Source organism: Macaca nemestrina, chromosome 12 (genome assembly GCF_043159975.1).
Source record: "Macaca nemestrina isolate mMacNem1 chromosome 12, mMacNem.hap1, whole genome shotgun sequence".
In the NCBI taxonomy this organism is placed as follows: Eukaryota; Metazoa; Chordata; class Mammalia; order Primates; family Cercopithecidae; genus Macaca; species Macaca nemestrina.
In genome coordinates, this window is record NC_092136.1 from 105947243 (window position 1) to 105959558 (window position 12316).

The 12316-nt window shown below is 34.0% G+C and overlaps 1 protein-coding gene across 8 annotated transcripts in view; it reads left to right on the forward strand.

Annotated features, from left to right (window-relative positions):
• The window catches only part of LOC105493681 (glutamate ionotropic receptor AMPA type subunit 4), a 374751-nt gene that overhangs the window by 354068 nt on the left and 8367 nt on the right, over nt 1–12316 (forward strand). For 5 of the 8 annotated variants that reach the window (XM_011761528.3, XM_011761526.3, XM_011761529.3 and 2 more), the window contains one exon: nt 4032–4146. In XM_011761528.3, coding sequence (XP_011759830.1) covers nt 4032–4146 — 115 coding nt within the window. Of the gene's footprint in view, nt 1–4031; nt 4147–9973; nt 10089–12316 lie in introns of all 8 variants that reach the window. The other 3 variants (XR_011611032.1, XM_011761525.3, XM_011761530.2) reach the window with 1 other exon arrangement.

Here is a 12316-nt window from a genome sequence, read left to right on the forward strand (position 1 = left end):
ATAAAAGTAAGCATAAAAGCATATCCGGATCTATATAATTTAATGATAAGTTATTTATGGAGGGGAAAGAATAAGCAATAAATGTCTTAGCCTGCATTAAGCATGCCTTTCACAAGGAAATCTTACTTTGCATTAGATTAATGTGCCCCAAATTATTATTAATAAATGGAAAACATTTGCATATGTTAGTTCCCATACTAAAGTTTTGGTTTTATATGACATTTCAACAAAATTCTCATTTACAAAAGTAAGTCTCAAATGCTAGGTCAGTAAAGTACGGATTTTCATAATCTAATTCATTTGAAGAAAATTCCAGGAATAAAAACTTTTGGAAGTTTTTCAGAGGTCCTGGAAGTTGACCAAGTGAGCATTTCATTCCAGGCCTGAATCAAATTCCCTGTCATCTCATTACTATGAGAAAAGCTATTTGGGGAAGGGATTTTCTCACCTAGATTTTCACTAAGGCATACAAGGCAAAGGCAAACACATTACCTTGAACCTATTTCAGTCTATGCAAGTTCATTGTCAACGCATCTGGCTCTCCAATACGGTTTACATATCTAGAAAAAATGTGGTTGCTTTTTCCTCCTCTTCTATTTTTAAATGGAAAGCAATTCATTTCAAATGACTTTGCAAAAGGTACATTTAATGGAATAAAAGGAATAATTAATGTAAGAAATAGCTAAGTATTTTTCTTCTACGCTTATCTTCTTGGCAGGTCACTATAACAGTGCACTGATATACTTAATCAGGGCAAGAATACCCCTTATAATCAATATGAATTTCTGACTTTGATTTTGAAGTCTATGTCTGAAATATTTGAAGGGGATTTCACAACAATAATAAAATGTGCTGCAGCGAGTATCTGCTCTCTATGTCCATCATTTATCAGACTTCTTATGGCTTCCTTAGCCGTGTTTATTATTATTTCTTCAGGATTTTGCTTTCTTCTTAGCTTGACAAAAAGTACTTTTCAACCTAGTCCAGTAAAACAAGTGAAGTAATTATATACATATATATGTCATTGATGATTTTTATTATAAATAACATGTAGAAGTGATTCATTCTATAAAATAGAACAGATGTCCAAATGGTCATTATATATGTGGTTTAAAAGTTTAAATAGCAATCTAAGGAGGCCTTTAGACCTAAACTTATTACACGAGGGAATTACATATTTAGCTAGACAATTGTAGAAAACCACAGACACTTTTAACATGCACAGAAATCTTGAAATACTATCTCCAGATATTGATTACAAAATGCCTTCCACTATGCATCATTAAAGAAATGTAAATTTCATATATGATGGTATTAAGTGGACTCTATTGAGGGACCACATGTTTCTGGAAGGAAAACATGTAGATTAATTGTGAACTGGGTAGTAACTTATCTATTGGTTCAGGGTATAAAATTACACACGTATGTGGATAGCAGTGTGAAACTAAACTGTTTTTACATGGCCTGTTAGATGGTATTAGAAAGATAATGTTTTAGAATAATTTTGTAGAAAGCTTGATTCCAAACAATTTTTTCAACATAAAGCTTTTTTTCCTTATCCATTCCTTTATTTTGCTTTTTTGTTTTCTATTGTGCTGTGAAACTGTCTTTGGATATGGCTAATAACCCTGTTAAATAACCCTCTCATGAAATAATTTTAGTTTTATCAGAGAAATGGTCTAAACCAAGACAGAAAATAATTGGAATACTACTTCATTTTTAAAAATCTTAATATGAATATTTAAAGCTAAAATAAAATAGATTATAAAAATAATTTTCTCCAAAATAGAGAATTTTAGTAGTTAACCTTAATTTATTGAAAGACAAATTTAGTTCCTCGTAGACACAATATAAAACAATTCCTTTCTTCCAGCAGAATTTTTTAAAAAATAGATGTCTCTGCCGGGCGCGGTGGCTCACGCCTGTAATCCCAGCACTTTGGGAGGCCGAGGCAGGCGGATCACAAGGTCAGGAGATCGAGACCACGGTGAAACCCCGTCTCTACTAAAAATACAAAAAATTAGCCGGGCGCGGTTGTGGGCGCCTGTAGTCCCAGCTACTTGGGAGGCTGAGGCAGGAGAATGGCGTGAACCCGGGAGGCGGAGCTTGCAGTGAGCCGAGATCGTGCCACTGCACTCCAGCCTGGGCGACAGAGCGAGACTCCGTCTCAAAAAAAAAAAAAAAAAAAAAAAATAGATGTCTCTGTCTTTATTCCTACATTTCAATTTGGTCCTTTGGTGATTAAACTAACAACTTGATATTGTCACATTAGGAAGTACCTGCATTATTTTACACCACTATTGTGGCACTTACTTGGAAATGTAGGAATAGCTAATTATTTAATTAGCATTCAGTAAATGGACAGTCTAATTCTTAAGGAGAGTTAATACTAAAAACTCAAGTGTGTGATTTTACTTATGAGAACTGTTTACTCTCTGAGTGGATCAGATCATCACAAAATGGGAAAGCACATTGTTGTCCTGAAATATTATGAATACATTTTAAGACAATAAACATTTTAGTAGGCTAATTAGTGGTAAAATATGCAACACTTTTTATTAGTCAGCTAAATGTCATTTCACTTGCAAATCAATTATTCAAGTGCTATTTGATAATATGGTTGTTTTATTTTACCTATAATTCATTTGCCATTAAGTAATCACCAAACTCAGTATTTATAAAATAGTATATCACAAACATTACCCAAATTCCCTCAGTATATGATTCACTCCTTAAATTTAACAGAAATTTTATTAAATGATGGAAAAATCTCTTGAAATACCTATCGGGTCATTTAAAACTGTAACTTGAAAGCAGGAAAGAAACCAAATGTATGGGAGGCAAAAGCCCATAACACAGTTTTTGTTGTTGTTGTTGTTTATTTTTTTATTTATTTATTTTTTTTGAGACGAAGTTTCACTCTTGTCGCCCAGGCTGGAGTACAGTGGCGCAATCTCGACTCAGTACAACCTCTGCCTCCCAGGTTCAAGTGATTCTCAGCCTCCTGAGTAGCTGGGATTACAGGTGCCCACAACCACGCCCAGCTAATTTTTGTATTTTTTGTAGAGACAGGGTTTCGCCATGTTGGTCAGGCTGGTCTTGAACTCCTGACCTCAGGTGATCCACCAACCTCCGCCTCCCAAAGTGCTGGGATTATGGGCATGAGCCCCCACACCTGGCCCATGGCACTATTTTTTAATCCTCTTAAAGAATAGCCAAAATAAGCTCCCCTATTTCCCTTTACAGAAAAACACGGAGGAAATCTAATCTAGTGGGTTTGTTTGCAAAGTCAGTATCACATGCAGCACGACATCCTGGGGTTTAATTACTTAAACAGTCAAACTGGATATGCAGTCCTAATTTCTAAATAGCATTCAATGCCTTTAAGAATCAACACAAAATTTAGATATAAGAATTTTTCCCTAGAGCTGCTGCTGTCTCTTTACTATCATGTAGCTTCCAGTCCATGAAGCAAATGATCAGGAAATCCTAGATTCTGAGAACAACTAAATTGAGCAAACTAAACCCACATAAAAAATAAAGGGAGTGATAATTACTCTTTGTTTTCAGGGAATCAGTACAGAAAAATTAGTGGCTGGTTTGATGGTTTGTATACGCCATTTTGTTTTACCTTGTGGGAATGAATTTTAATTTCATTCTCTTTTGGATCATTGGCATTCTTAGAGGCAAAGGAATTCAAGACACATTTCTTTCTCAATTACTAGTAAATCCCAGTTTATTACTGTTTTGCCAAAAAAAAAAAAAATCTATGTAATTGATTGATGATGAGATCAGTTATTTGACAATAAATGAACTGTGAAAGTGAACAACACCAAATACTGCATGTTTAATACATTTGAAATTAGTTACAATTGCTTTTGGTTTGGACTCCAGCGGAAGGGACCGCAGGATGGTAAAATGAGAGGTTTATTTAGCGTCTGGGAGAAGCTTATAAAGAGCTTAAGTCCTCATTCCTTCTAACATCTTAACAGCTGTGCAGTTTCTTACAAAATATGTTTTATCGTTTCAAGAAATGCTGTTAACCTCGCAGTTTTAAAACTGAATGAACAAGGCCTCTTGGACAAATTGAAAAACAAATGGTGGTACGACAAAGGAGAATGTGGCAGCGGGGGAGGTGACTCCAAGGTTAGCCTCAATGTCACCAAAAGCGGGTAAACAGTATGTAAAGTAATAGGTGCATCTGCTGGGAGACTTATGGTTTGGACCTAATAATACTGGTCAAATTGCTAGTCCAGTCCCTTCACAAACTTCCGTATGCAATTACTGTCAGTGCAAAAATATTTGCAACTATTATCAATTTAGTGACACACTATCAAACCTAATGAAAATTGTCACTGAAAATCTCTGCCTTTGAAGAGGTTGTGGATCAGACATTACAAGCCTATGAATCTCAATTTTGGAAAGTAGGAATGGATGTAAGTTTCTGAAACAGCAATTTAGGGAAGAGAGGGGAGAGAGCAGGGGGGGTAAGCCTGTCTGGTTTTTTTCACCATTACTTTACCAGAACTTCTACCAAATATTGTTCAGTATCAACAATAGCTTGACTCCACATAGACCTGTCTAGGGTGCCTACAAAAAAGTTTTCTCCATCTAAAACTCTCAGATTCTATTCAAGTTAAATAACAAATCAAAGACTCTCATATGAACTACACATTTTTTGCCTTCCATAAATGGATCAAATTGCAAAATGATCAGAAAACAAAAACAAAATCAACTCAACTTTGTCTTCACTTCATATCTTGACTCCAGCTTCCTAAAATAATAGGGTTTTTTTAATTTCTAAGCAATATCTAAAGAACAAAAAAGTAGGCAATTAACAGAATATACTAGTGTCCCAGAGCCCTTCTTCATTATGTATCAATATTTTTAGACTTAAAGAAAACAGTTCATGGATGGGAAACTTCTCACCTAATCTAAAAAGCCTTTCAAATTAAGCTCACTTACACCTTCCCATCTAATAACTAGTTCTATTTCAGCAGGAGGGAGGACAAACTTTTGTCTCCATTCTAGGCACCGTCTTAAGGAGTAATAACTTATTTTATGTTTTGGAGCTCCAACTGTCTCAAATTTTCTGATCGTTTTCATAAATATATAAATATATACATAGAGAAAATTATTAAATTTTATACTAATAACCTAGCATTCTTTCATGCAAATTAGAAATAACAGAAAATATCATAGAATAACATCAGAGAAAATCAAAACAAAAATAATCTATTCCATTAGAAAAAACTTTGTTTTCAAATTTTTATTGTTATCACAAATACAAGAGAAGTAAAACACTGCTTTACAGATAAAATTTTCCACAAATATAAATAATGAAGTCCCATTGTGGTGTGCATTAAGGATGTTTTCTGGAGAAAAATAAGCAAGCATAATAGAAATACATATGTTAGAAAAATCTGTATAACAAAAGTCATTTTAATTTATTGAAATGAACTGAACAACTCAGTCAGATTTAATTAGCTTGTATCCAACTCATTGTTTGGTACATAATGGACATTCAGTAAATATTTGTTGTCCAAAAGAATAAATTTCTATCTATCCCTGTAGTTTCCAAAATCAAATTGCTTGCTCTTACAGTTATGCAGTGACATTACTTTCACCAAACATGAACTACAAAATGTTTTAGAATGAATGCTATTTCAAATTTTAACAAGTAGGTTTCCAACATGTTATAAAAAATTAACATAAAATGTTCTCCCAAAATGAAATACATTATGTTTTATTTTTTCCTCCAGGAATGTGTTTTTATACCAAAAAAAAAAAAAAATCCACATAGGTTGTATATTGGTCTAAGGTTTATCATCAAGAGAATAGATTGTTGCACTCTAAACGTTAATAATACCCTACTCTGAATTTGTCATAAAAGATGATATTTTGACTGGCCTGACCTAACTTAAATCACAGTAAATTACTAGGAGGCAGTTGTTGCTTTTTCGTTTTCATTTTGTACTTTCTTCGGGTGACTGATTTTCTTTGTAAACTTACCTTGCCCCTCCCATTTGGCCTGATCTTCATCAAAAGAGGTAAAATAAGGAGAAGTCCTGAAGTAAGAAATGCAGCTAACTCTAAAGCCTTTATGTGTAAAACTAAGCAGAAAAGACCAATGCTGCCAATTCAGTGCAGAAGGAAAAATACAGAGAGAACTCAGCATACACATGCTGAAATCCTGGCTTAGCTGACCTTCAAATACAGAATCTTGGTAGGAGAAAACTAACTATCCCAACAGTGACTCATCTAATGAAGAAGGGAAATATGGAAACCTGTACCACACATGGAAAGGTTTCTGTGAGAGACCTGACTCACTTGTCATTCACAGGACTGTAACCTCTCCAGCCTTCCATTCAGCAGCAAATTATTAAACTCGTGTTTGAACACAGCCATGTGCCAGTACCTGTGTAGAAATAGAGAATTACCACTGTCCTTTCCCTCAAGGAGCTCAGATTTAATATAACGAACAACTGGACTATTTGGGGTCACTGCAGCCGCTTCCCTGTCACACTCCAGGATGTGCAGTAATTAGCATCCTCACTCACCTGTCAGCCATTCTCAGTGCTATGAAGTTCTGACCATAGCAGTCCTCAGCCAAGAGGCTTCACCTTGAGAAGTAAAAAATTAACAAAAGATATGAAGAACAAGGTCCTGCATCTTACACGAAATAAATTAAAGCAGAAATGCATGATTTGCGAGGTACAAATTCCTTCATTTGAAAACGATCCTTTGATAGTGTTCGTATGAGTTAATATTATTGTGATATGGTCCTCCTTTATGATCATAGGAAATTCGTACTCACTCTTGGGAATAAAATAACAAAAATTTACTACTTGACAATTTTACTACTTAAAATGAGCCAATTTTAAAATATTGATTGCAATGTCTAAAATGTATTCTCCACTTTGGTTAACCTGGTATGGTTTAGTCAAAGCACAAACCATACAAAGAATTTTAGGCCAATTTTTATGCCAGTTATTCAATCCTGGTTCTAGTTAGAAATTTTGGCAACAGCTGCAACCATCAGTCACCCATTATTGCAGCTACAAAATTATTTTTTCTGTTAATTTGATACTTTATTCTGTTTCTGCATGTGTAAAATATGCACACTCATAGATGTGGATATTCATATAAAAATTATTTTGTAAGTATGACTTTATCAATAATGTTTTCTCTAGGCATTATATTTGGTCGTGCACTTCCTGATAATTTGGCACTTTGAAGAATACAGCCATTTTTGACTTTGATAGATGCTATACTTACAAATAAGCCGCTTTCCTCTATCACAGCCTGGGAACCAATGCAAGAATAAAGGAATTAGTACAGAAAATATGCATTCATCACCAGGAAAAAGTGGAAAGGAAAAAATTTGTAGTAAACAAAAAACACTGAAGGAATCTAGCCCATGGAGAAGGACTCTCCTGGTAATGAATTCCTTGTTCTGATATTCCACCAGTTGAACATTAATTATGGTTGATACTAAATGTCTTATATTCAAAGTGTTAATCTAATTTTACCCTCTAAAACCGGGTTACTGGTGTGAAATAGCAGAAAGAATAAAGAGGCCAGAGGGAAAAAGAAGGTCATAGGAGAAAAGACTGCCTTAAGATGAGAGAGAGAAGCCTAATGCAGTCTTCATCTTATTCACAATTTTGCCTTCAATTGTCCCTTCTTGGAGAAACTTAAAAGGAAACTCTCCTCTGGTTTTCAGCACTGAGTCCTCCTCCTCCCAACCCACCCCATTCAAGAACTGCAATATAGGCTAATATAATTTAGCTACACATGTGTTACAAAGGCTTTGGGGAGCTTGTCTGGGGACCTAAAAACCCTTAGAGTATCAGTTCCAGAAAAAGCTTGCTCTGGATTCAAAAATCTTGCTCTGTCATTTTTTAAATCGAGCTACTTTATGGCGCACCTACTCTGAGTCAGATACTCTGGAAAATACCTTTTTACAAAGATAAATGAGATGTGACTTCTGCTCTCAAGGGATTTGCACATCACTAGTAAACCCAGAGGTGTGGTTATTGTAACAATCAGGTCACAAATGGAGGTTGGGGGTCAGGTGCAGAGAGTAGTGGTTGGTATGGATAGGAAAATCTAGATTAATTGGGTTTAAAATAACCAGGCACCCCAATTAATCATAATCCTCAACTCACCCCACCCCCAAATTCAGCTTTCAGTAGAAAGTATTAAATCATGCTCATGTCAGATTTTAATCCAAAAATCAACATCATATTCTAGGATCATGGCAAATGTATATTACTTCTTCAATGGGACAATGAACCTAAGCCATAGTTATATAACATTGAAACAAAATTTAAATTATATCCAGAAACCATATAAACAAAAATAAAAATTTATATTTTAGAATTTTTTTCAAAACTAACCGTACAAAAAAAATGGGTTTTAGTTTAACCAGAAAGCCCAATTAACTAGAAACATCATTTTGTGAGTCTTCTGCTATTAATATTTTTAATTGCAAAAGCTATGAAGTCATACTATCAGGAATCCTGATTAGGCTACTGCCTCGCTGTGTAACTTGATAAATTAAGCTGCCTGTGCTTTGGATTCCTCATTTGTAAAATGTAAATGATGTTAGTGAACATGAAAAATGCTTTTAACAGTGCCTGGTACATAGTAAATGCTCAGTAAATGTTAGCTGTCATGATCACCATCATTCTTAATGCAATTCCTAGTTGTGTAGATAGGTTTTTGGAATGAATCCCCAATAAATGCATGTGTTGTAACTCCAGATGCACTCAGCATTTCCTAGAAGAACTGAGGCACATTAGGGGATACAGCCAGACAAAGTGCCCAGAGGAATATGACAAGTCTGTCTCGGGACGAAACAAAGAACCAGTAAGCCAACAAAACAGTAACAACAAAAGATCCTAAAAGTTTCTGCTTTCCCTTCATCATCTTGGCCTTCATATTATAATATGGGAGTGAAAACTGAAAGAATTATTAAATTCCTTGGAATATTGACGCCAGGTAATGACTGATGTCCTCCTCCCTGAAACTCCTAATACAATATTTAGTGTTGAAGGAATCAAAGATGGTAGAGGAAACAAATAGAGTCTCTTATAAATATAAATAGAGTCTTCTTGTAAGAGGAGTTTGTCTATTTAGAAAAATCTTGATTACCTCTAACCTGTCTTTTTTTGTTGGTAAGAATTTGTGGAATACATTATAGTCACTTCACCTTGTACTTAAAGTACATTAATATACTTTAAGATTCAAGATAGATGAAAAGATAAATAGGTGATAGATTCAAGATAGATGCTTCTGGTGATATTATTTATGTTAAAGACTGCAATTTAGAAGGAAAGTATCATCATGGGCTTATACTTTATAATAATTATTTAAATATTTGTCTCCTGATGACCTTCCTCTGCATAAGATGGTCTTTTGTAACACTGAAATCACACTCCTTTTTCAATTAGGTATTGGATGAAAGTGGTCAAGAAGTCGATTTAATGATGGATACTGTAGACATACTTTTATAGCATAAAATCAAATACCATGAGCTAAATCATAATGCATGCAAGGAATGAAATCAGTCCTACCTAGCTTCTATTTCAGTCTGTCTGTCAACCTGCAGCTACTTCCTTAATTTTGGAAGACAACAAAAAGAAGCTTCTGGATTTTGAATGACTGCCACATTTACGTGGGGAAAATGGTAAATGTTCCAGAAACCCAACCAAGGCCAATAGTTTTGGATTCACAGTAATTGCATACATTTTATTTAAAAATCCTCCCTAGCAGTATGTGCCTGTTACCTAAAGCGATGGAGCAGGCCCCAGTTTTATGTCTGATTCTAAACCTGGGCCTACAGTACAAGACATAGCACCTACTGTGGCCTCTGCTCTGTCACTTTGCCATGCGATTCTAATGTAGTTTTACTTGAATAACATAAAATAACATATATAATGTTATTTATGTTATTTTCCACGTGAAGAACTCCTGTAAACCTTGCCGTTTTGAAACTCAGTGAGGCAGGCGTCTTAGACAAGCTGAAAAACAAATGGTGGTACGATAAAGGTGAATGTGGACCCAAGGACTCTGGAAGCAAGGTCAGTCGCTGCAGTTCGGGGCCTCCTCTTGTGTTCACAAAGCAGTAAACGGGAGCAATTGTTAAAAGTATATGGAAACCATAAAAACTGAACATTATACACTCAGCCACTGCCTAAATTAAAAGCTAATGTCATAAATTTCAACCATAGGGATGGTCTTTCCAGGAAACTGCAACCTGCTCCCCAATATTAAGACTTTCAAATTAACTTAAAAGTGCAAAATTTTTTAAAATAATAAAATTCCTTCTGTATTATTCTCAAACTTACGTACCACTAATAAAAGTAGTGTTTTTGGGGGTAGTTTTTATGTTTGTTTCGGAGGCAAAGACTTCATGAAATCATGTTATTTCAAGAACTGATGTATTCTCAAAACAGGAAATCTGTAGTAAACCAGAAAAAGGAGATTCTAAATATTAAATAAATGCTTACTCAGAGGTTCTGTCTTTTGTCACCATAGTGCCAAGCATTCCAATTTAGTTTAAAGATGCCCTATTATATTTGTGTGCTGATAAACAGAGTGAACCTTTCAATTCTACTCACCCAATTGAAATTGTTTTAATTAATCAATGTTTATGAATAATATTCTCAAGCTCTAAGATCTCTTAATCATAAATTCTTTTTAAAACAATGTAGGAAAAAAAATTAAAAATGCAGGAACCTACATGCCTAATTCTGTTGAGTAGAAATAAAAGTAGTGGAAATAGTTATGTTTTTATTTAAAAAAAAAAATCACAGGTTTATCAATGAATCTAAATACCTACACAAGTTGATAGACTATAGTAACAGCACCTGAAAGCCAGAGCTGAAGGTTCTTGGAATCCCCTTTTATTTCTTTCTGTATCTTCTTTAAGAAAGAAAACAAATTACTGGATATTCTAAGATATTAAACACATGACTGGTTTAAATAGGAGAGAGCCTCAGTTAATTTAAGGAGACAAATTAATATTAATGAATCCCTTTCAGGTCTTATCCCTATATTTTAATCCTTTCTGTCTGTCTTTTAACCAGAGTGGAATGAGACAAGCTTGGCCAGATAATTAAACCATTACCTGCAATCCTGATGTAAAGTCAGACAAGCGCAAATACTTAATGAGTAATTATTTTTAAAATGAAGCTACCCTAAATTGTTTGGCCCAGTCAGTTGATGTTGTGACTAAGGTGACAGTGTATATAGTGCATCTTTTGAATTAAATACTCTCCTATAAAACTCTTTAAGGGTCGGAATCACATTTTGCACAAAACATCCTGCTGAGAAGATAATGACTACAGGGCATCCTTCAAGTAGCCTACCAAAATACTTCTTGCAATAATATTATGTCATAAACATATTTATAATTTATTAGACAATTTTGAATTCTTGTTACAGTTTTAGTATCTTCCAATCACAAGAGTAGGACTTAGAGATTATTCTGGATTTATTATGAGATCATATGTATACTGAAGCTCTGAAGAATAATATCTCTAAAATATTAATGGATTAAGCATTTTTAAGTGGGAATGATATTGTATTTTTAATTAATAAAAATAATTATAAATTCATCCATAAATAACTTATTTTTCAATTGACCATAATAATTTATATATTTTTAAAAGTTATCTTTAAAAAGTACTTGAGTTACACATATATAATTATTTATAAATAGTGTAAAATATGTAAAAGTAACATTTTCCATGAGACTTCCCTTGTAGACACTGAAAGAACAGATAATGTATACCTTGGCATATTATTTTCATATATTTGGTAAATTAATGATGAACAAAATGTGAAACTATCAGCTCAACAACTCCTTAGTTGCTCAACTAGGAAATGTGGAGTTGGATTTATTCAAGAGAAATCTCAGACGTTAAAAAGCATATTCTAATAGAAGCAAAGCCAAAAGAGGTCCCCTTTCTCCCATAATTGGATTTTAAACCTGTCATTTTCAAACTTAACAATAAGAACCCCACTTCTGCCACCCTGTGTAAATATATAAATGCTTATATATGGCTAAGTATAATGGTTTTCATTGCATATTTAATAATGATAAAATGTTACTGATTTCATTGAATGTAATTAGATACAATTTGTTGATAACTATTATAATTTTACTTCTCCCAAGAGCTATAAGCTTTATGTTTAAATTATAAACCTACATCAGTGACTTATACTTGTAAATAATTTCAGGTTAAATTAAGCGTTTACTTTCATTGGCTTTTTGGATTTCATGTGTTCTTTTACCTTTTGGATG